The following is a 23,947-nucleotide window of genomic DNA, read 5'->3' on the forward strand; positions in this document are numbered from 1 at the left end:
CGTCCCGGGGTTCGGGGGGGAGGGGGTTTGGACAGAGACCCGGCCAGGAGGACGGGGAAAACTGGCTTAGGGGGCGAGCCGACTGAGGGGAGATAGGAAGTCAGGTTTCGGGGGTCAGGCCCGAGCGCTGGGGGGGGGGAAGCAGAAGTTGATCTGTCCAATGACAGTGACAGCGGGGCGACAGGGAGTGCTGGGTGCAGGGGCTCCGCTCCCTGCCTTCTAGAGACCCTGTGGTTGCCATGGTTACGGTGGAACTCAGGCTTGGCTGGGCCTCACTAGGCCTCACATAGCTTCTAGCCCCCACCAGGCTTTACCAGACCTCACTAGGCCTCAGTAATCATTCATTCACTCAATCATATTTATTGAGCGCTTACTGGGTGCGGAACACTGTACTAACCGCTTGAAAAGCACAATTCGGCAGCAACTAGAGACAATCCCCACCCAACAACGGGCTCGCAGTCTAGAAGAGGGGAGACAGACATCAAAACAAGTAAACAGACATCAGTAGCAACAATAGCAATAAATAGAATTATAGATAATATAATGATGGTATTGAGCGCTTACTATGTGCCAAGCTGGGGTAGATACCAGGTAATCAGGTTGTCCTACGTGGGGCTCACAGTATTCATCCCCATTTTACAGATGAGGTCGCTGAGGCACAGAGAAGTCACACAGCTGATAAGTGGCGGGATCAGGATTAGAACCCACAACCTCTGACTCCCAAGCCCGGGCTTTTGCTGCTAGGCCACGCTGCTTCTCAGTAGGCCAACCTAGGCCACGCTAAGCTTCGCTAGGCCTCAGTAAGCCTCGTTAGGCCGCACTAGGCCTCACTGGGTCTCACTGGGTCTCACTAGACTACCCCAGGTCTCCCTGAGCCTCATTAGGTTTCATTAAGTCCCTCTCCGTCTCACTGGACCACCCTGGGGGTCCCTGAAGAGCCAGGACTAAGACGTGGAGCTAGGGCTGGGGCTGGAATCTCGGAGGATAGAGAAATGCTTCCTCCTCCCTCCCCAGAGCCCCTTCCCCAAACCTCAGTTTTTCCTGAGCTCACTCTTGCAGCGGGCGGGCGGGTGAGAAAAAAGCGGGGGCTGGAGGTGAGAGAGGAGCAGAGCCTGACTATGTCTGGTAGGCCTGTGCTGATTTGAATTTTCATGAGCATAGAGTGGGCGTTCTTGTCTCTGTGTGTCTTGCCTGGGTGAGTATATGTCTGCTAATTCTATTGTACTAGACTCTCCCCAGCGCTTAGTACAGTGCTCTGCACATAGTAAGCACTCAATAAATGCCACTGATTGATTGATGTGTGTATATGCGTGGGTCTGTGTGTGGAAACTCTTTGAGAGCAAGGAACATCTGCCTTATATGTGTTGTATTCTCCAAGCGTTTCGTACAGTCCATTGCACTCAGCAGGCTCCCAGTAATTGATTGATTGATTGATTAACTGATACATGGATGGGTCGATACACACCGCAAACACCCAGCACACTGCTACGTTAGGTGTCAGACACAGTGTTCTGCCCACAGTAGGTGTTCATTACAGCACTTTGCCTGCTGTATGTGCCTAGTACAGTGTCCCAAACATAGTAGATGTCAATAAATCCTGAGTGAGGATGTTGATGATGTTGATGTTGATGAACGGTGACATTTCCACTGTGTAAGTTCCATGAAGGGTGAAAATTGGAGAAGCAGAATGGCATAGTGGATAAAGCATGGGCCTCGGGAGTCAGAATGTCATGGGTTCTAATCCCTGCTCCACCACTTGTCTGCTGTGGGACCTTGGGCAAGTCACTTCACTTCTCTATGCCTCAGTTAGCTCATCTGTAAGATAGGGATTGCGACTGTGAACCTCATATGGGACAGGGACTGTAACCAACCCAATTTGCTTGTATCCACTCCAGTGCTTAGTAAGCACATAGTAAGCTCTTAACAAATACCATTATTATTATTATCATTACGATTGCTTAATTGATTGAATAGGTCTAGGATGAGTTTCTTGTGTGGGAAACTCCATCCCGGCTTTAACTCCTCTAATGCCAGTGTACTCACTAGTGCCTTGATCTCGCCTATCTCGACGCTGATCGTACGCCCACATCCTGCCTCCGGCCTGGAATGCCCTCCCTTCTCATATCCGACAGACAATCCCTCTCCCCACCTTCAAAGCCTTATTAAAAGCACATCTCCTCCAAGAGGCCTTTCCCGACTAAGCCCTCATTTCCTCCTCTTCCACTCCCTTCTGTATTAGCCTTGCACTTGGATTTGCACCGTTTAATCATCCTACTGTCAGCCCCACAGCACTTATGTACATACCTGTCATTTATTTATTTATACTAACGTCCGTCTCCCTATCTAGACTGCAAGCTCACTGTGGGCAGGGAGCGTGTCTACCAACTCTGCTATACTGAACTCTCCCAAGCTCTTAGTATAGAGTTCTGCACACAGTAAGTGCTCAGTGAATTCATTTAATCATTCATTCATTCATTGATTCCTGGATGAGGGAAGGGGGTGGCGTTAGCAGACGGTCATTCTGTCTGATCCTCTGCCTCTGTGCAGGTAGCTGATCCATCTGGTTTGGAGTGGGGAGGCTAAGGACAAGGCTGGACAAGGATTCTTGACGATTGATTTATCCCCTGGGCTCCATTGCTACCTCCCCATGAGGCCACCGAGCAGACTGACACTTCCCCCGCCTCACCCTTCCCCCGCCTCTACCTCAGTTTCCTTTCTGAGCCCACACCTTTCCCTGCCCCTTCTCCACACCCAACTCCCAACAATTGAGTTGGGCCACTTTTTATTTAAAAACTCCAGCAAGTCCTTTTGAGTTCTCTGATCAGGGGGCTGCCTCTCCCCCCTTCCAGCCTCAGTTTCCCCATTGAGAAGGGGATAGTTTCCACAAGCCCCCCCACCCATCTCCCATAGACCAAAAAGAAGATAAGCAGATGGTAGGGTTGAGGCAGGGCCCCAGATGTTTATCGTTTCTACAGTTGCTGCATACAGATGAGTCTACAGGGTGTCCTCCCTCCCTCCCTCCCTCCCCTCCCTTGTCCCCCCACCACAGCCGATGGAATCCGGGTTGGTCCTGGGCAGGACTCAGTAATATGTCTCCTTCTCTACCCAGCCTGTGGGAGAGAGAAGAGTGGGGTTATAACTATGCAAAGAGGGAAGAGGTGTTGCTCAGCTCAAAGGAGGTTTCGGGAAACTGAGCGGGGTAGAGACAGGGGTCAGGGTGGAATTAACCTTTCCAGACTAAACCCCCTTTACATCTGCTTCCCCTTTGCCCCAACTTTGCTCTACCGCCCTCCCAGCCCCACAGCACTTGTACATATTTATAATTATACTTATTTATATTAATTATATGTATATATCTGTAATTCTATTGATTTATATTGATGCTACTGATGCATGTTTACTTGTTTGGATGTCTGTCTCCCTCCTTCTAGACTGTGAGCCCGTTGTGGGCAGGGATTGTCTCTATTTGTTGCTGAATTGTACTTCCCGAGTGTTTAGTACAGTGTTCTGCAAACAGTAAGCACTCAATAAATACGAATGAGTGAATGAATTCATGTGAGGTGGAGTGGGTGGTCCTGGCGTTGTGGATCAGGGAAGATGAGGGGTCCTGGGGGAGGGGGAGGGAAGGCCCCAGGGGAGTGGGGGTGGGCAGCTGGGACAGCCAGGCGAGCCCACTGTTGGGTAGGGACTGTCTATATGTTGCCAATTTGTACTTCCTAAGCGCTTAGTACAGTGCTCTGCACACAGTAAGCGCTCAATAAATATGATTGATGATGATGATGATGAATGAGGTTGAGGTGAAAGAGAGGTGGGATTATTGAGGGTGGGGAGGGGGCGTCATCACTGTAAGGGAGGGAAAGGGCAAGTTGGGGAGCGGGTTGGGGATGGGGCAGGGCAGGGAGGGGATGGGAGAGGATGGGCAGGGAAAAGGGGGGAGGTGAAGGAGAGGAAGATTGGGGAAGGGGAAGGAGGCAGGGAGAGGAGTAAGGGAGAAGGGCGGATGGGGGCGGGGGGTCCGGTCCTCACCGCCGGGGTAGCGCCGCAGAATGAGCTTGCGGACCTCGTCGTAGACAAAGATGAGGAGGCTGTAGGGGAAGGCGCAGAACCACCACGTGACCCTGTTCGAGGCGAGAAGGCGGGACGAGGTCACGGGCGGGGCGAAGTGGGGGGTGGGGGACACGTGCCCCCCCAGAGATCCCGAGCCAGAGGGAGGCAGAGGGGGGAGCCAAGGGCCACACCTACAGAGAGCGGGGCCTCGGGGCAGGGCCGGCCCTCACAGATGTCACCTCCCGCACTCGCCCTCCACGTGCGCGGGCTGGTTTCCTCAAAGGCCCTGCCCAACCCAAAGTCACCGTCCACCCCAAATCACAAGCCCACCGTAGACCCCGCCCCCAGAGGCCCGTCCACCCGAGTCCTCGTCCACCCTAGAGTCCCTGCCCACACAGAATTCAGGCCCACCCGAGTCCCCGCCCACCCAGAATGCCCCCCGCAACAGAGTTCCCGCCCACCCGAGTCCCTACCCACCCACCCAGAATCCCCGCCACATCAGAGTCCCCGCCTATAGTAGACTCCCCGCTCACCCCAGGGTCCCCCCCACAACAGAGTCCCCACCCACCCAGAATTCCCCCCACATCAGAGTCCCCATCCCTTCCAGATTCCGTCCCCTCGGAGGCCCCGAACTCACTTGAGTGGGTACATGCGCAGAGCCACGCCCATGCCCGGGCAGTAGGACAAGAAGGCCGCCAGCGCCGTCTCCTCCAGCAACCCGAAGATCAGGATCTTGTTCCTGGCAGGGCAGAGACACAGAGGTAGACCCGGGCCGGAGGGGCCGGAGGGAGCCGTTGTGGGGTGGCGGTCGGGCCCGGGGCGCGCTCACTTCATGCCCTGCTGGAAGACGGAGTTGCGCCGCGTTTTGCAGATGATGAGGTCGGCCCACTGGACCACCACGATGCTGGCGAAGAAGGCCGTGTGGCACGTGAACTCCACCACCTTGCGCTGCTCGTACGTCTGAGGGGAAGAGTGACGGGGGGTCAAAGGGCGACAGATGGTCACCGCCACTCGTCCTGTCCCCTCTCCCCTGTGACCGCCTGACCGCTCCCGCCGTGCTCCGTGAGGGCCGTGGCTCGCCCCGATCATCATCATCATCAATCGCATTTATTGAGCGCTTACTATGTGCAGAGCACTGTACTAAGCGCTTGGGAAGTACAAATTGGCAACATATAGAGACAGTCCCTACCCAACAGTGGGCCTGATCCGGCCCCGCGAGCCCGCGCTCACCCACTCCTGCCCACAGCTGTCCTCCTCACCCACTCCTGTCCATAGCTGTCCTCCAGATCGTTCCGGGATCGGTCATCCCAGTCCAGCCGGATGCCCAGGAGCCGCGACGGCAGGAAGCCGTTCTCCGCCAGGATCACGAAGTACGTGAAGAAGCCGCCCAGCGCCTGGATCATCCCTGCGTTCAATCATTCAATCGCATTTATTGAGCCCTTACTGTGTGCAGAGCACTGTACTGAGCGCTTGGAAAGTCCAATTTAGCAATAAAAGAGAGACAATCCCTGCCCACACGGGGTTTACAATCTAGAGGGGTGGGGGTTGGGAGCGGGGCAGGGGGAAGCCTGGTGGGGGCTCCGGGGGCTGGTGGGCCAAGGGAGGGTCCGGTCCCCTCCCATCCCCTGCAAGTTCCCTGCGGTGCCCCCTCCCAGCGGGCAGGGCAGGGCAACCCGCCCCCCCCCCGCGCGGTGGCCCCCGGCCGGGCGATGCCCACCGATCTGCCCATAGGCCATGCTGATCAGCCGCTCGTTCACCAGCTTGTCGGTCCGCGGGTTGCGCGGCTGCCGCTTCATGATGTCGCTCTCGGCTGCCTCATAGGCCAGGGAGATGGCGGGGACCTGGAGGCGGGGGGCTCAGGTGAGCAACGGGGGTCGCCCCCGGCCCCCCGGCCCGCCCCTGGTCCGTCCCCATCCTCCAGTCCCCCGCCCCGCCCCCTCACCATGTCGGTGCCCAGGTCGATGCAGAGGATGGTGACGGTGCCCAGCGGCAGGGGGATGTTGGCGATGATGAACAGCAGGAAGGGGGTGATCTCGGGGATGTTGCTGGTTAACGTGTAGGCGATGGATTTCTTCAGGTTGTCGAAGATCAGGCGACCTGCCGGGGGACGGACCCCAGATGGTGGGGTTTTTTGAGGGGGAGACTCAGAGGGTCAGTCAGTCAATCGTATTTATTGAGCTTTCACTCTGTGCAGAGCATTGTACTACGCTCTTGAAGGACACTATAACAATATAACTGACACATTCCCTGCCCACGATGAGCTGAGAGTCCAATGGGGGAGAGGCCGACGGCTGGACTCCCGCCTCTCTCCGGCCCACCCCCCGGTCCCGGACATCTGGACCCCACCCCCACCAGGTCTCGGACATCTGGACCCCGGCCCCCTGCCGCCCCCCGCCCGCTCACCCTCCTCGACGCCAGTGACGATGGAGGCGAAGTTGTCGTCCAGCAGGATCATGTCGGCCGCCTGCTTGGACACGTCTGAGCCGGCGATGCCCATGGCGATGCCAATGTCCGCTTTCTTGAGTGCCGGAGAGTCGTTCACCCCATCGCCCGTCACTGCCACAATGGCGCCCTGTGGGGGGATGGCCGGGGGGGGCCCGGTGAGGGTCCCAGCCTCCCACTTGTCTCTGGCCCTGACCCCCCCACCTGTCTCTGACCTCTGGCCTCCCACTAGTCTCTATCCCCTGCTCCTCCCCCCCCCTCCCCCCACCACCTGTCTCTGGCCTCCGGTCCCCAACTTGTCTCTGACCTCAGCCCCAACCTGTCTCTGACCCCTGGCCCCCCACTTGTCTCTATCCCCGTCTCCTCCCCCCCGACCTGTCTCTGACACCCCTCGACGATGATGAGTTTTTGCTGTGGGGACGTGCGGGCGAAGACGATCTCCGTGTGGTTCCGGAGAATCTCGTCCAGCTGTTCGGTGGACATGTCCTTGAGGTCCGAGCCGTGCACCACACAAGCCTTCGCCTCCCTGCGGAGAGGGCGAGGGCGATTTGAGGGGGGGGGGCCCTCCTCCATCACCATCTCTTCCCACTCTCCGTTTCAATGCCCCGGGAGGAGAGTGAGGGGCTCCTCCCTGGAAGTCTGAGGGGCTCAGAGAAAATCGCCCTGAAACCTCCTCGAGGGCAGTAATCCTTTCTACCAACTCTATTGTAACCAATCAACCGATGGAATTCAGTGAGTGTTACTGTGTTCAGAGCGCTGTACTAAACGCTTGGGAGAGGACGATACAACAGAGTGGACAAGACGCTTTCCCTGCCCTCTCCTAAGTGCTTACGACAGTGCTCTGCTCTTAGTATAAGTACCATTGATTGAAGCTACACTTAGCCCAAGCCCTGGCGCTGTGTCATTGCATTTGGAACCAATTCTTTCTCTCCTCTCTCCCTCACACCCCATGGCTCGAGGGTGGGGGTTTGGAGTAGGTATTATTATTACTGATAAGGTAAGTCTTAACTCATCTAAAAGGGATAAATTATTTAAGCCTCTGTCTCTCCCTCTAGACTGTAAGTTCCTGGAGGGTAGGGATACTTCTTCTAACTGTTGAACTCCCCCAATTAGTAAAGTAATAATAATAATGGCATTTATTAGGTGCTTACTATACGCCATCCTCTGGGGTAGATACAAGATCATCAGATCGGATGCAGTCCCTGCCTCACAAGGTGTTCTTAGTCTACGAAGGAGGTAGAGCAAAGAGGCTTTATCCCCATTTTACAGTTGAGGAAAATGAAGCAGCTAGAGGTTCAGTGACTTGCCCGAGGTGACACAGCAGGCTAGTGGTACGGCCAGGGTTAGAATCTGGGTCACATTAGCCCACAAAGCTTCCTTCCCTGAAATCATGTTGTTGATAGGTTGCTGGGGGGAGGTGGGGTCTCCTGACCTGGGGTTGACCTGGCTGACGGGGATGTTGAGGCGGGCGGCGATGTCTTCCACTGTCTCGTTGCCCTCGGAGATGATGCCCACGCCTTTGGCGATGGCCTTGGCCGTGATGGGGTGGTCACCGGTCACCATGATCACCTGGCAGGGGGGAGGGTACAAGGAAGGGAGGGTGTCAGAGCTGGAGTAGAAGTAGCAGAAATGGATTTTATCAAGGGCCCATTTCTTGGAGTACACTCTACTAAGCGCTTGGGAAACTCCGACAAAAGGATGAGCTGTGTTTCCTGCCCACAAGGGGCTTCCACTGGAACAGGGTCTACCGTCTTCCTTAGACAGATGGGGACTCCCATCTGCCCTGAATCTGCCAATAAGCCCCTTAAAGACCTAAGGTGGTCAGTGGATAGAGCCTGGGACCGGGAGTCCGAAGACCCAAGCGCTAATTCTAGCTCTGCCATGACTTGCTGTGAGACCCTGGGCAAGTCATAGAACCTAAGATTTGTGCCTAGACTGTGAGCTCCGGGTGGGTCAGGTGCTGTTTCTGATCGGACTATCGAGTGCTTAGCATAGCGTTCAGCGCATCAAAAAAAGGGCCACCGGTGAGATGACTTCCTATGCTTGTGCCCGGGCGCAGGAGGAGGCTAGGAAGAACATAACTAGAATGTGGTGATCCCGGAGAGACGAACGAGGGCAGGGGGACTCGGTGGCCGGGAGGGAATGTTCCTGGGGAAGGAATTGGACGGTGCCCGAAAGGAGGGTGGGGGTGATGCCTGAAAGGGGGGAGGGGGAAAACACGTTGCCAGGGAGAATGGGGTTTTTGGTCCAGAGAGAGGCAGCGTTGGGGGGAGAAGGGGGTGGTCCAGGGAGGGGACAGGCGTTGCCAGGAGACAGGCAGGGCGGTGCCAGGGTGTGGCCTAGGGAAGGGGCGAGGATTTTCTAGGGAAAGGAAAGGCATTGCTGAGAGGGAGGGGGGCCAAGGGGAGAGGGCGGGGCTTGGACGGGGCCCCACCTTGATGCCCGCGCTGCGGCACTTGCCCACGGCGTCGGGCACGGCGGCCCGCGGCGGGTCGATCATGGACATGAGCCCCACGAAGCACAGCTTGTCCGTGGGGAAGTTCACCTCGTCCGTGTCGAACTTGAAGCCGCGCGGGAATTTCCCGGCGGGCAGGTTCAGGTGGCAGAACCCTGAGCGGGGCCGGGAGAGGAGCCGCAGCCGGAGCAGGAGGAGCAGGAGGAGCAGGAGGAGAGCGGGCACGGCTGTGAGGGCGACATCCCGGCTCCGCTCCGCCGCCCCCCGACGGGTCACCCCCACCCCAAGGGGACCTTAGAAACCGCCGGCCCCCTCTCTCGCCCCCGCCCCTCACTGAGCACGTGCTCCCTTAGCCTCGCCCCTCTCCGAGCACGTGCTCTCTCAGCCTCGCCCCTCTGCGAGCACGTGCTCCCTCAGCCTCGCCCCTCACCGAGCACGTGCTCCCTCAGCCCCGCCCCTCACCGAGCACGCGCTCCCCAGCCCCTCCCCTCACCGAGCACGCGATCCCCAGCCCCGCCCTCATCGAGCACGCGCTCCCCATCCCCGCCCCTCACCGAGCACGTGCTCCGCCATCCCCGCCCCTCACCGAGCACGCGCTCCCCCAGCCCCCCGAGCTCCATGTAGGCGTTCTGGAAGGCGTCCTGCATCTCCTTGTCGAGGGGCAGCTCCTTGCCCTGCAGCAGGATGGTGGAGCAGCGGTCCAGGATGCGCTCCGGGGCCCCCTTCATCACCAGCACGTAGCCCTGGGGACTGTCCTCCCGCTCGTGGATGGACAGCTGCGGGGAGGCCGCAGGGTCAGCGGGGGAGAGGGTGGGGAGGGAAAGGGAGGGAAGGAGGAAAAGAACGAGAAAGCGACCATCACATCAATTTATTGCGCGCCCACGGGGTGCAGAGTAGACTTGATCCCCTTCCACTGCCAGGCCCACGAGGGACAGGGATGCATCATCTCCTCTCTATCCCAGCGCTTAGCACAGTGCCTGGAAGGTAGCCTCTGCACATACCGCTATTATTATCATCGCCAGCGTCATCATTACACTTTAGTGGGGACACTAAAATAAATTACAAAGAGAGAAGGAAGCAATTAAGGAGACAGATATCTCCAGAAGTACTAGTTGATATGAGTGTGTTGGGGGCTTTCATTCAATCTTATTTACTGAGCACTTACTGCGTGCAGGGCACTGTACTAGGCGCTTAACACCCAAGTGCTTAGGCGGGATGGGGGTCCTGAAGCCCCGGGGCTGAGGGGAGGGGTCCCGAACCTGGTACTTGTTCGTGGAGTTGAAGGGGATCTCGGCCACTTTGGGGTTCCTGTCCCTCATCTTCCTCACCGACCCGCAGGACAGCTCGATGCACTTGAGCAGGGCCGACTCCGAGGCGTCGCCCGCCGTGTCCCGCTGCCGGGTGGAGGGGAGGGGTCGGGTCAGGGGGGAGCCCGGAGTCATTGGAGGGGCAGGGGTGACAGGGGAGGGGGACAAGGTGAGCCCCCTGTTGGGTAGGGACCGTCTCTATATGTTGCAAACTTGTACTTCCCAAGCGCTTAGTAATAATCATAATAATAATGGTGGTATTTGTTAAGCGCTTACTATGTGCAAAGCACTGTTCTAAGCGCTGGGGGGATACACGGTGATCAGGTTGTCCCACGTGGGGCTCGCAGTCTTAATCCCCATTTTCCAGATGAGGGATCTGAGGCCCAGAGAAGTGAACTGACTTGCTCAAAGTCACCCAGCTGACAATTGGCGGAGCCGGGATTTGAACCCATGGCCTCGGACTCCAAAGCCCGGGCTCTTTCCACTGAGCCACACTGCTTCTCCGTGCTAAGCACTGCTTAGTACATCATCATCATCAATCGTATTTATTGAGCGCTTACTATGTGCAGAGCACTGTACTAAGCGCTTGGGAAGTACAAATTGGCAACATATAGAGACAGTCCCTACCCAACAGTGGGCTCACAGTCTAAAAGTACAGTACAGTGCTCTGCACACAGTAAGCGCTCACTAAATACGACTGAATGAATGAATGAATGAATGAATGAATGAATGAATGAACAAGGGGCCGAGCCCGTCACCTTGGACACGGAGATGCCCTCCTGTCCGGCCCTGAAGACGGCGCGGTTACAGAGTCCGGCGATGCGGGCCAGGGCGGCCCAGGTCGGGGACCGTTTGTCAAACGTGGCACCTGTGGGGGGCGGGGGGGACCGATCAGCTGGAAGACCCCCGCCCCATCGCGACTCCGTAACAGAAAGGGAAGGGTTGTTGTCCCCCCCCGGCCCCTCCCCGGGAGCCCCCGCTGACCGTTGTGGCCCTCGGCCCTCTCCCCCGGCCCTGCTCCCAGCTTCCCGCTGACCATTCTGGTCCTTGGCCTGCCAAACTGGCCGTCCTCCCAAGCATCCTTGTTGACCGGATTTGGTTCTCAGCCCCTTCCTCCCCCCCCGGGGGACCCCCGCTGACCGGACTGGTCCTCGGTGGTGTCCGCCTCGTGGATCTGGTTGTCGAACCACATGTGGGCGACGGTCATGCGGTTCTGGGTGAGGGTGCCGGTCTTATCGGAGCAGATGGTGGACGTGGAGCCCAGCGTCTCCACCGCCTCCAGGTTCTTCACCAGGCAGTTCTTGCGCGCCATGCGCTTGGCCGTCAGAGTCAGGCACACCTGGGGGGCGGGGGGCGCGGGGCACCCGGTCACCCCCTCCTCACTCACCCGGGGAGGGGCCGGGGGTGGGAATAATAATAATAATAATAATAATAATAATAATAGCATTTATTAAGCACTTACTATGTGCAAAGCACTGTTCTAAACGCTGGGGAGGATACAAGGTGATCAGGTTGTCCCACTTGGGGCTCACAGTCTTAATCCCCATTTTACAGATGAGGTAACAGAGGCCCAGAGAAGTTAAGTGACTTGCCCAGTCACACAGCTGACAATTGGCGGAGCCGGGATTTGAACCCATGACCTCTGACTCCAAAGCCCGTGCTCTTTCCAATGAGCCACGCTGAGTAATAATAATAATGATAGAATGAGCCACGCTGAATAATAATAATAATAATAATAATAATAATAGCGTTTATTAAGCGCTTACTATGTGCAAAGTACTCTTCTAAGCGCTGGGGAGGTTACAAGGTGATCAGGTTGTCCCACAGGGGGCTCACAGTCTTAATCCCCATTTTACAGATGAGGTAACTGAGGCCCAGAGAAGTTAAGTGTCACACAGCTGGCAATTGGTGGAGCCGGGATTTGAACCCATGACCTCTGACTCCAAAGCCCGGGCTCTTTCCACTGAGCCACGCTGCTTCAGTACGGGTTTCGGGGGGGCGGAGGGGGAGGGGAGGACTCACGGTGACGGTGGCCAGCAGCCCCTCGGGCACGTTGGCCACGATGATGCCGATGAGGAAGATGACGGCCTCCAGCCAGCTGTAGCCCAGGATCAGAGACAGGACGAAGAAGGAGACGCCCAAGAAGACGGCCACGCCCGTGATGAGCTGGATGAAGTGCTCGATCTCCATGGCGATGGGCGTGCGCCCCACCTCCAGCCCCGAAGCCAGCGTGGCGATCCGGCCCATCACCGTCCGGTCGCCCGTGGCGATCACGATGCCCCGGGCCGTGCCTGCGGGGCGGGGGCGGAGGTCACCTGGCCATCCCCCTGCCTCCGGGCCCCTGGCTTCCCTCAGCCAGGTGGGTTGGGGAGAAAGTCGAACGGGCAGGGCAGAGGGTTGGTCCTGGGGCAGAGACGGGGTCCCGGTGATGCTGGTGGTAGTTAGTAGTGGACAGCGCCAATGTCTCCTGACCATCTGGACATCCATCAGCCGATTTCCAGCCCACCTTTTCCTCGCAGGGAACGCTCCCCCCTCCTCCTCCAGCCTCCCCAGTCAGCTGGTTGTGGGCAGGGAATGGGTCCGTTTATTGTTCTACTATCCCCTCCCAAACGCTTAGTACAGTGTTCTGCACATAGTAAGCGCTCAATAAATACGATTGACTGACAGTCCAGGACGGGCCGCTCCCTGATGCACCGGGAGGCCGGTGGCGCCTCCTCCCCCTCTTCTCTCGTCCTCTACCCCGGCCAAGCCCTGCCTAGCCCCTGGTGCTCTGCACAGGACAGTGGTCCTCTGCTTAGTACAGTGATCTGCACACAGTAAGCGCTCAATAAATACGATTGAATGAATGAATGGTGGCGGGCAGGACGTAGCACGGAGGCCTCCCTCTGCCCCGGGCCCAGCCTGCCCCTTGATGGCGGCCGTGGGCCTGGCACAGAGGCCCGTCAGGGCGGGGGGTCCTCCTGCGGGTCCCCGGGGCTCGGGGGGTCGGGGGTCCCGGGGGGTCGGGGGGTCCCCGGGGGTCCCGGCCGGCGCCCACCTTCCACGCAGTTGGTGGAGAAGAAGCAGATGTTGCGCGTTTCCAGCGGGTTCTCGTGGGTGAACTCGGGGGAGCGGGTCTGCGGCTCCGACTCGCCCGTCAGCGACGAGTTATCCACCTGGTCCCGGGGGCCGGGGGGCGATGAAGGAAGAGTGGGGAGGGGTGGTCGGCCTCTTCACCGACTCATCGACACTCCCACCCACTCAGCAATAATAATAGTAATAATGACGATGGTATTTGTTAAGCGCTTACTATGTGCCAGGCACTGTTCTAAGCGCTGGAATAATGGCATTTATTCCTGTATATATGTATATGCACCTGTATATATGTATATATACCTGTATATATGTATATACACCTGTATATATGTATATATGTTTGTACATATTTATTACTCTATTTATTTTACTTGTACAGATCTATTCTATTTATTTTATTTTGTTAGTATGTTTGGTTTTGTTCTCTGTCTCCCCCTTTTAGACTGTGAGCCCACTGTTGGGTAGGGACTGTCTCTATATGTTGCCAACTCGTACTTCCCAAGCGTTTAGTACAGTGCTCTGCACACAGTAAGCGCTCAATAAATATGATTGATGATGATGATGATGATTTATTAAGCGCTTACTATGTACCAAGCGCTGTTCTGAGCGCTGGGGTAGCTACAAGGTCATCGGGAGGTCCCACGTGGGGCTCACAGTCTTCATCCCCATTTTACAGTTGAGGGAACTGAGGCACAGAGAAGTTAAGCGACTCGCCCAAAGTCACACAGCGGACAAGGGGCGGAGTCGGGATTAGAACCCACATCCTCTGCCTCCCAAGCCCGGGCCCTTGCCACTAAGACACGCTGCTTCTCATCAGCAGAAACCCTCGGGGATACCCTCCCACATATACACAGAAACGTGCACACGTGCCTCGCATACCCCCTCCTTTGCGGCCCTTGTGTTCCCTACAACCCAAGGCTCTGGCAGCCTGGCTGACTGTCAGGTGGTGGAGGGAAGACACCGCAGAAATTGGGAGACCCTGGATCCTCCCCCTCCAACCCTCCCCTGGACCCTGTAGTATTTCTTTTTTTAAAAAAAATGGCATTTGTTATGCGCTTACTATGTGCCAGGCACTGTGCTAAGCGCTGGGGTAGATACAAGCTAATCAGGTCAGACACAGTCCCTATCCCACATGGGGCTCCCAGGCTTTATCCCCATTTTACAGATGAGAGAACTGAGGCCCAGAAAAGTGCAGTGACTTGCCCAGGGTCACACAACCAACAAGTAGCAGAGCCGGGATTAGAAGCCAGGTGCTCTGACTCCCAGGCTCTTTCAATCAATCAGTCGTATTTACTGAACTCTTGCTCTGTACACAGCACTGTACTAAGCGCTTGGGAGAGCACGATATAACAGAATGAACAGACACATTCCCTGCTCATAATGAGCTTACAGTCTAGAGGGGGAGACAAACATTACTATGAGTGTTATTTATTTAGTTATTATTTATTTATTCCACTAGGCCACGCTGCTTCTCTAGCCCCCCTCCTCCAGACCCCCAACCCCATAGCCCTTCCCCCAGCCCCCCATCACCTTGCAGCCGTGGGAAGAGATGATGCGTAGATCGGCAGGGACCCGGTCTCCCCCCCTTCACCTCCACCAGGTCTCCCACCACCACGTCCTCCGCGTTGATCTGCATCTTCTCCCCCTCCCTCACCACCAAGGCTTGCTGAGGGCAGGGGGAAAGTGGGAAGGGACACGGTGGGCGTTTCTGACAGCTCCCCCCTCCCCTTTCTCACTCCCCCTGCTCTCCCTCAGAGCCCTCTGGCCCTTACCTGCGGCACCATGTTCTTGAAGGAATCCATGATCTTGGAGCTCTTGGCCTCTTGGTAGTAGGAGAAGCATCCGGTGACGATGACCACGGCCGCCAGGACCACCCCCAAGTACAGCTTTGGTGGGGGGAGGAGGAGAAGAAGAGAGGTCAATTGGCGGTGGGGACAGGCAGCCCAATCCAGCACTCAGTTTCCTCTCAGAGAGTGGGGTGGGACGGTGTGTTGGGAGAGGGTCCCTAAGGGAATTACTCTTCCCTGCTTCGAAGCCTCACTGAAGGCCCATCTCCTCTAAAAGGTCTTCCCACACTAGTGTCCCCAGTCCTCTTCTCCCACTCCCTTCTGTGTCGCCCTGACTCGCTCCTTTTTTTCTTCCCCCATCCCAGCCCCACAGCATTTTGTCCATGTCTGTCATTTATTTATTTGTATTGATATCTGTCTCCTCCACCCCCTAGACTGTAAGCTCATTGTGGGCAGGGAATGTATTGGTTTATTGTTGCATTATCCTCTCCCAAACGGTTAGTACAGTGCTTTGCACACTGTAAGCGCTCAGTCAATACATTTGAATGAATGATGGGGTGGCCTCTTTCCTTCTTCAGAGGTTCCCAAGGGTCTCCTCGTATAGCGGGGGTGGTCCTGGGTGGGAGAGAGGGTGGAGGTGCGGGGAGGATCCTAAGGGTCTGGGAAATAGTTGGAGGGAGATCTTAAGGGTTGGGGGGGGCCGGGAAGAGGGCGTTCAACCTTCCCCCCTGACTCAGGTCAGGGCTCTCACATTGTCATTGGAAGGCTCGTCCTCCATGGCGGCCTGGATGCCGTAGGCCAAGAAGCAGAGCAGGGCCCCGATCCACAGCAGGATGGAGAAGCCGCCGAAGAGCTGGCGGCAGAACTTCACCCACTCCGGGGTGGTGGGCGGCGGGGTCAGCGCGTTTGGGCCGTCCCGGGCCAGGATCTCCTGGGCCCGCTGGCTGCTGAGCCCCTGCACAGGAGGGAAGAGGGGGAAGAGAGGGGGTCGACCTGGAAGGGGAGGGGTTGCCCCATCGAGGACCCAAGTCTCCTCACCCCCACTCTTCAGTTCTGGTGGAGTGGAAAACGCACGGGACCGGGAATGAAGAGACCCGGGTGATGCCTGTTCACTTGTATTGATGTCTATCTCCCCCAGCTCTACGTGGCTTAGCGGCAAGAGCCCGGGCTTGTGAGCAGAGGTCGTGGGTTTTAATCCCGGCTCCACCACTTGTCAGCTGTATGACTTTGGGCAAGTCACTTGACTTCTCTGGACCTCAGTTACCTCATCTGGAAAATGGGGATTAAGACTGTGAGCCCCCACGTGGAACAAACTAATTGCCTTGTATCTACCCCAGTGCTTGTGCTTAGAATAGTGCTTGGCACATAGTTAGCACTTAACAAATACCATCATCATTATTACTGTGAGCCCGTTGTGGGCAGGGATTCTCTCTCTTTACCTTCCAAGGGCTTAGTACAGTGCTCTGCACAGAGTAAGTGCTCAATAAATACGATTGAATGAATGAATGAATGTATGGTCCTCGTTCTGCCGTTTGGTCGCTGCATCACCTGGGCACAATCAACCGCACCTAGCCGGGAGTCGGTTTCCCCATCTTTAAAATGGAGATAAGGACCACCGCACTCTCATCCTTGTAGATTCCCTCCAACTAAGAGCTCCTTGCAGGGCAGGGACTGTGTGCAACCTGATTAACTTGGCTCTCCCCTAGCGCTTAGAACAGTGCTGGGAACATAGCGCTTAACAAGTGCCATTGTTATTATTATTATTATTATTATTAGCAATAGTAGTAGTAGAAGTAGATTGGGAGTATTGGTGGGACAGGGATTGTGTCCAACCTGATTAACTTGGTTCTACTCAGCGCTTAGAACAGTGCTTGGCATATAGTAAGCTCTTAACAAGTATTATTAGTATTAGATTTGGAGTCCTGGTGGGATAGGAACTGTGTCAACCTGGTTAATTTAGATCTACCCTAACACTTAGAACAGTGCTTGGCACTTAGTAAGTGCTAATTAATAATAGTAATAATAATAACCTTGTCCTATCTGATTATCTTATATCTTAATACAGTGCTGGGACATGGGAAGTGTTTAATAGCTCCCTTTTTTATTATCATTATCAATAGGAGCTGTAGCCAGGCCCAGCCCAGAACCTCCACTACATGTAAAGGCCACCTGCCCTTTGAAGCTGGGCGGTGGGGAGGAGCGGGAACGCAGGGAATAGTAGTAGTAGTAGTAGTAGTAGTAGTAATAGTAATAATAATAATGATGATATTTGTTAAGCGCTTACTATGTGCCAAGCACTGTTCTAAGCACTGGGGTGGATATAGGGTAATCAGGTTGTCCCACGTGGGGCTAACACTTTTAATCCCCATTTTACAGATGTGGCAACTGAGGCACAGAGAAGTTAAGTGACTTGCCCAAGGTCATCCAGCAGACAACTGGCAGAGTCGGGATTAGAATCCATGACCTCTGACTCCCAAGCCCGGGCTCTTTCCAATAAGCCACGCTGTTTCTAGTAGGTAGTGGTGGTGGTGGTGGTAGTACTACTGAAGTAGTGTTTATTAAGTGCTTACTGTGTGCAGTGCACTCTACTAAGCGCTGGGACAGACTACACAGTTGGGAATTAGTCACGGTCCCTGACCTTTGTGACCTTGTTTGAGACCTCAACTCACCTTAGACAGGTCCACCTGGTACTTCCGACCCAGCTCGTCCAGCGACAGCTTGTGATCATCCTGGGGGGGGGATGGGCGACAGGTTGGGACCATCGAGGGAGGGCCCGCGGGGTGGGGGGGAGGAGGTCATGTTAGAGAAGGAGATCATCATCATCATCATCATCAATCGTATTTATTGAGCACTTACTATGTGCAGAGCACTGCACTAAGCGCTTGGGAAGTACAAATTGGGATCTCGAGGGGGTTGGGGGAACCCTCTTCCATAAGGGGTGACTGTGACAGGGATTCAGGACCTGAGATTTCTAATCCCGGCTCTGTCCTGGATTTGCTTTTCGACCTTGGACAAGTTCCCCTCCCCGCCCTACAACACTTGTGTATATATTTATAATGATAATTCCATTGATTTTTATTAATGATGCGTATATATCTATAATTCTATTTATTTATAGTGATGCTACTGATGTCTCTTTACTTGTTTTGATGTCTGTCTCCCCCCCCTTCTAGGCTGTGAGCCCGTTGTGGGCAGGGGTTGTCTCTGTTGCTGAATTGTACTTCCCAAGCGCTTAGTACAGTGCTCTGCACACAGTAAGCGCTCAATAAATACGATCGAATGGATGAGTGAAGTCTCCCAAATTTCTCTGGAACTCAGTTTCCTTACCTGTAAAATGGGGATAAAGTATCTACTCTCCCTCCCTCTTAGATTGTGAGCCCCGGAGAAGACAGGGACTATCCACTGCGGCGCTCAGCACAGTGCTTGGCCCCTCGTAAGCCCTTAGTGAATACTATAACAACAGTAACAAAAATGATATCCTACCACTACCATATACTGTTGTTATTATAGATATTAATAACCAAAATAACAATAATAAGTGCTGCGCTGTGCCATGTTTGACCTGTCCTGGGGGGGGACGGGGGGAGTTGTGAGTTGAGGGGGGCAGGGGGAGTCGGGCCGAGCCCCAGGATGGTCTCACCATGGTCACCTCCTTCTTCAGCTCGTCCAGTTCCCGATCCTTCTGCTTCTTCTTGCCGCCCCCGCCGCCGCCGCCGTTCTCGGCCGTGGTGGCCGCGGGCGAGTACTCGCGGCCGGCCTGGAGTCGGGGGAAGGCCGGGGGCCGGGCATGGTCAGCCGGGGATCGGCGGAATGGGGAGGAAGGGGCTGGGACTGGGGAGCCTGGCACATCAGAAGTGGTCCCAGGCCGGTGGCCATGGTAACCAGCTTCTCAGCCCTCCGCTGGACCACCAAGGATAACAGCTTCCTCGGCCCCCAGCACCGGGTGGACCTCGGGAGGATGGGGGTATCCCTAATGGGAGGCAGCGGTGCGTGTGTGTGTGTGTGTGTGTGTGTGTGTGTGTGTGTGTGTGTGTGTGTGTGTGTGTGTGTGTGTGGTTGTGGGTGTGTTTGTGCCACAGCCACGGGAGCAGAAGGCTACGAAATTTGATCTATGGGCTACGAGCTTTAAGAAAAGCAGCGTGTCTTAGTGGAAAGAGCCCGGGCTTGGGAGTCAGAGGTCGTGGGTTCCGATCCCGGCTCCGCCACTGATCAGCTGGGTGACTTTGGGCAAGTCACTTGACTTCTCTGTGTCTCACTGACCTCATCTGTAAAATGGGGATTAAGACGGTGAGCCCCACGCGGGACAACCCGATGACCCTGTATCTACCGTCATTATTATTTTCGAGGAGTTTCAGCCTGAAATCCATCCCGGGTGGAAGCTGGAGTCGGCAGCCCATGGAGTTTCCCGGTCGCGGTCCCGGCCGCCCCCTTCCCACCCCCTTCCCTCCCCCGTCCCCGCCGCCTGTCCGCCCCCAGCCCGCTCCTGGCAGGCCACTCGGGCTCTGGGAGCCAGGAGCCGGCGGGGGGGAGCGGGGATGAAAGGGCGAAAGCCCCCCTTCCCTGCCCCCTTCCCTCCCTCCATCCCTCCCCGGCCCTTGAATGCGGGCCCGAGAACAGAGAGTCCTTTCTGCCCGAGACAGCGGGGGGTGGGAGGACAGACGGACGGACCGAGCCGGGGACTGCCTGGGAACCGGCCTGACCCCTCCCCTGGGCCTCCCCCTCCCCGCAGCTGGTCCTTGCCCGCCCCCACCCCCCCAAAACTCCTCCCTGCTGCCCCGTTTCCTCCCTCTGCTGACAGCGCGGGTAGGGGCGGGGCGGGATGGATTCAAAACACGCTCAAACACTCATGTGTACACACTCACTCCCCTCTGTCACACGCACCCAGATACACGGACTCACACCCACATACAGCTCTCTCGCGCGCACACACACACACACACACCGGCCCCTGTCACACCCCAAGCGCATCATCAGCGTGGCTTATTGGAAAGAGCCCGGGCTTGGGAGTCAGAGGTCGTGGGTTCTAATGCCCGCTCCGCCACTGATCAGCTGCGTGACTTGGGGCAAGTCACTTGACTTCTCTGTGTCTCAGTGACCTCATCTGGAAAATGGGGATGAAGACTGTGAGCCCCATGTGGGACAACTTGATTACCTGGTATCTGCTCCCAGCGCTTAGAATAGCGTTTGGCACATAGGAAGTGCTTAACAAATGCCCTCATTACTAGTATCATCATAACCCAGACACTCGACCCTCACACATGTTCAGACTACCCCTCTACACGCACATATCCCCAAGCACACAAACTCAGACCCACCACACACACGAACACCCTGATGGACTCATTGAATGAATGAATGAATGAATAAATGAATGAATGACTCACACCTGCTCACTCCCCTGTACGTTCAAACTGATAATAATAATAATAATAATGATAATGATAATGATAATGATAACGATAATGATGGTATTTGTTCTAAGCGCTGGGGAGGTTACAAGGTGATCAGATTGTCCCACGGGGGGCTCACAGTTTTTAATCCCTATTTTTCAGATGAGGGAACTTGCCCAAAGTCACACAGCTGGCAGTTGGCAGAGCCAGGATTGGAACCCATGACCTGTGACTCCAAAGCCCATGCTCTTTCCACTGAGCCACGCTGCTTCTCTGAAACACACCCACAAGCGCATTTGTAAAGGCAAGGCACCCACGCACACCCACCCAAGATGCACTCTGACCCACCACCTCGAATGGGGCCCAGATCTACCTCCTCCCACTCAACCTCATTCACACACTCTTGGACAGCCACACACTCTCGCAAGTCTTCCCACATGCGAGCACAAACAGACTACCGACACACACCCAATCACACTCCCAGCCAGACATAGGTGCACTCATTGTCACGTTCGCTGCCTCCCTCCCACGCCATTCATTCGTTCATTCAATCGTATTTATTGAGCGCTTACTCCACAGATGCCCACACTCACACACTTATGCACACAAGGTCTCCTCTCCCCGCCCTCTCACTTTTCCTCCCTTTCTGCCTCCCACTTTCAGGTCATGACCTCCTCTAGACTGTCAGCTCATTGTGGGCAGGGAATGAGTCTCTGCACACAGTAAATAGGCTTGGATTTATTGATTACTGTTCCCCTCTCCCCCAACGCAACTGCCCTTGACCCCTGACCTCTTGCCCCTCTCCGTCTTGCTCTCCTATTCCTCAGTGCCCCCCGGGTTCTCTCCTCTCTCCAGTGTCCTGACCACCCCTTGGACAATCCCACCAGCCCGGTGTTGAGAGACGGGGGGTGGTCCCAGGAGGGAAGTGGGGAAAAGGGAATCGAGAGGGGGAGGGGAGGCCAGAGTCCAGGATGGGCCGACTTCTGCCCATGGAAACTTCTCCGGAATCCCAGGCCCTGGCACGGTGGGCCCACGGGGCCCATCAATCCGTGCCTGGCAAGGCCTGCCTCCGTCTGCGGAGGGGAGGGCAATTTCCACCAACAGAAAAGGCCGCAGCCCGGGGAGGGGCGACTGTTCTGGCCATTGCCCCCTCACCCTCCCGTCCCCAGCTGTCCCTGGCATTCAAAGCCTGGAGGAGGGCCCGGGGGAGCCCGCTGCGAGGCCTAGAGTGCAAATATTGGGGAGGGGGTCACCTCCTCCCCTTCCTCACTCGTCTCTTGGGGGGCTGGGGGGCTGTGGGAGAGGGCTGGGATAGGGAGGGGTGGGTGGAAGGCATTGGAAATCGGGGGATCCCCGAGTCCTCCTCTCCCCATCCTTCCTCCCTCCAACCGGCAGGACCCCCGCCCGCCCTCCCCTTTTCCCGCGGGTACTCACCCCGCGCCCCATTTTGGGGCAGAGGAGGAGCGGGAACGGAGGACGGAGGTGGGGTGTGATGGGGTTGGAAGGTCAGCGGTGGAGTCTGGAGGTGGGGGAGAGTAGGGGGCTTGGGGGGCGGGGGAGACGATCCTGATCCCTAGTCGGCGGGGAGAGGCAGCCGGGGGCTCGGATGCCACGGACCTTAAATAGCCCCCCGCGCCCCCCCTTTCTCTCCCCGGATGGCTGAAATTGGACCCTGGATAACTCCTCCCCCCTGCGCCTCCCGTCCCGCTGCGCCCCCTCCCCTCCCCCGCCCCTCCCCGCTGCCAGAGAGTGGGGGTGGATGGGGGGGCTGCTTGGCTCAGGTCCCACAAAAGAGAACTGAAGGAGCCCCCCCTTCCCCCGCCTCCGAGGCCTTCCTCTGTCCTCGGCCTCGACGTCCCCACCAACTGGAAATCGAGGCCGCGAACGGTGGGGGAAACTGAGGCAATGCATCCGAAAGCCTCCCAGGCTGGAAGCTGGAGCGGATGGGCTTGGTGGGGTGGGGGTCCCCCCTTATTACCACCCCTCCCCCCACCGGGGAGGAGGGCATGGCCCTGCCCTCCCCTTCGGCCCCCTCTCCCGCCCTGAACGGAGGCAGGGGGATGGCCGGAATGGATCCCACCAATCTGAAGGAGCCCGGCCGGGGCGGCGGGGAGGGGGCGGAGCGGGGCGACCAACCCTCCCCCCCCCCCCGCCCCCCGCAGGGTCTGGGCCGAGCCAGGCCCCGAACCCAGTGGGTCGCCCTCGCGGAGGGATTAAGGCGGAGAATTCCCGCTGGGAAATCCGCTCCCAGAGCCTAGGGGGTCGGAGCCTGAATTCCTCGAATAATTGCAACCTCACACCCCCACATCCCAGCTCCCCGCTCCAGTCAGCGGTGCCAGCACTTTCCATTTCCCAGAAGACTCCTTGTCCCCTCTCCATCTTCCTCCATCCTCCTCCTTCTCCTCTTCCTCCTCCACCTTTCCACCCTCTCCTTCTTCTTCTCCTCCTCCACCTTTCCTCCTCCTCCTCCTCCTCCAGGACGTCTCCTCCTCCTCCTCCTCCTGCCCTCCTCCTCTTCCTCCTCCACCTTTCCGACCTCTTCTTCTTCTCCTCCACTTCTCCTCCTCCAGGACCTCTCCTTCTCTTCCTCCTCTCCTTCCTCCTCCACCTCTCCACGGTCTCCTTCTCCTCTTCCTCCTCCATCTCACCGCCCTCTCCTTCTCCTCCTCCACCTCTCCTTCTCTTCCTCCTCTAACTCCTCCACCTCTCCTTCCCCTTCTTTTTCTGTTCCTCCTCCAGGACCTCTCCTCTTGCTCCTCTCCTTCTTCTCTTTCTCCTCTTCCTCCTCCACCTCTCCCCCCCCACTTCTTTTCCTCCCACTCCACCTCTCCTACACATCTGCACCCACTCCTTCATCTTCTCCTCCACCTCTCCTTCTCTCCCTCCTCCTCTTCCTCCTCCACCCCTCCTTCCCCTTCTCCTCCTCCTCCTCCCAGACCTCTCCTTCTCTTCCTCCTCTCCTTTTCCTCTTTCTCTTCTTCCTCCTCCACCTCTCTGCCCCTCCTCCTCCCTCTCCACCTCTCCTCCACATCCCCACCCTCTCCTTCTTCTTCTCCACTTCTCCTTCTCTTCCTCCTGCATCCCTCCTTCCTCTTTTTCTTCTTCTCCTCCTCCTCCACTCCGGGACACTTGTCCTTCAGTGGGTGGGATCATGGTTGGACTTGAAGAAGGTGTTTCCAGCTTTGGGAGCAGGAGGCTGGTCCTGAGACAGGGGGATACCCAGAATGAACTGGGCTCTGGGTTTGGAGTGGTGTGGGGGCACTGGGTCCTTGGGCTCATGGTTGTGGAGGGGGTAGGATGAGGGTCCCTGGAGGTTGGGGAGAATTAGGGAAGGGCAGAGCTGGGCATAGATGAGTAGAGTCCTGAACCCATGAGTGACAATGGCTCTGTGAGTGTGAGTGTGTGTGTGTGTGTGTGTGTGTGTGTGTGTGTGTATCTAGGCTA

At 56.7% G+C, this 23,947-nt stretch overlaps 1 protein-coding gene across 1 annotated transcript; it reads right to left on the bottom strand.

Moving 5' to 3' along the window:
* Positions 1 to 2,934: 2,934 nt before the first annotated feature.
* LOC119947389 (sodium/potassium-transporting ATPase subunit alpha-2-like) lies at positions 2,935 to 22,054 on the bottom strand. Its single transcript, XM_038769066.1, is given in 24 exon segments — positions 2,935 to 3,110; positions 4,027 to 4,118; positions 4,685 to 4,786; positions 4,877 to 5,007; positions 5,307 to 5,452; positions 5,765 to 5,888; positions 5,990 to 6,144; positions 6,451 to 6,619; positions 6,865 to 7,015; positions 7,922 to 8,058; positions 8,924 to 9,099; positions 9,531 to 9,720; positions 10,204 to 10,338; positions 11,010 to 11,119; positions 11,392 to 11,590; positions 12,274 to 12,542; positions 13,289 to 13,406; positions 14,857 to 14,910; positions 14,912 to 14,992; positions 15,099 to 15,212; positions 15,865 to 16,068; positions 17,783 to 17,842; positions 18,754 to 18,870; positions 21,938 to 22,054. Coding segments are annotated over 24 exon segments (3,075 nt in total). The 5' UTR covers positions 21,950 to 22,054; the 3' UTR covers positions 2,935 to 3,081.
* Between the last annotated feature and the right edge of the window lie 1,893 nt (positions 22,055 to 23,947).

Source organism: Tachyglossus aculeatus, chromosome Y4 (genome assembly GCF_015852505.1).
Source record: "Tachyglossus aculeatus isolate mTacAcu1 chromosome Y4, mTacAcu1.pri, whole genome shotgun sequence".
In the NCBI taxonomy this organism is placed as follows: Eukaryota; Metazoa; Chordata; class Mammalia; order Monotremata; family Tachyglossidae; genus Tachyglossus; species Tachyglossus aculeatus.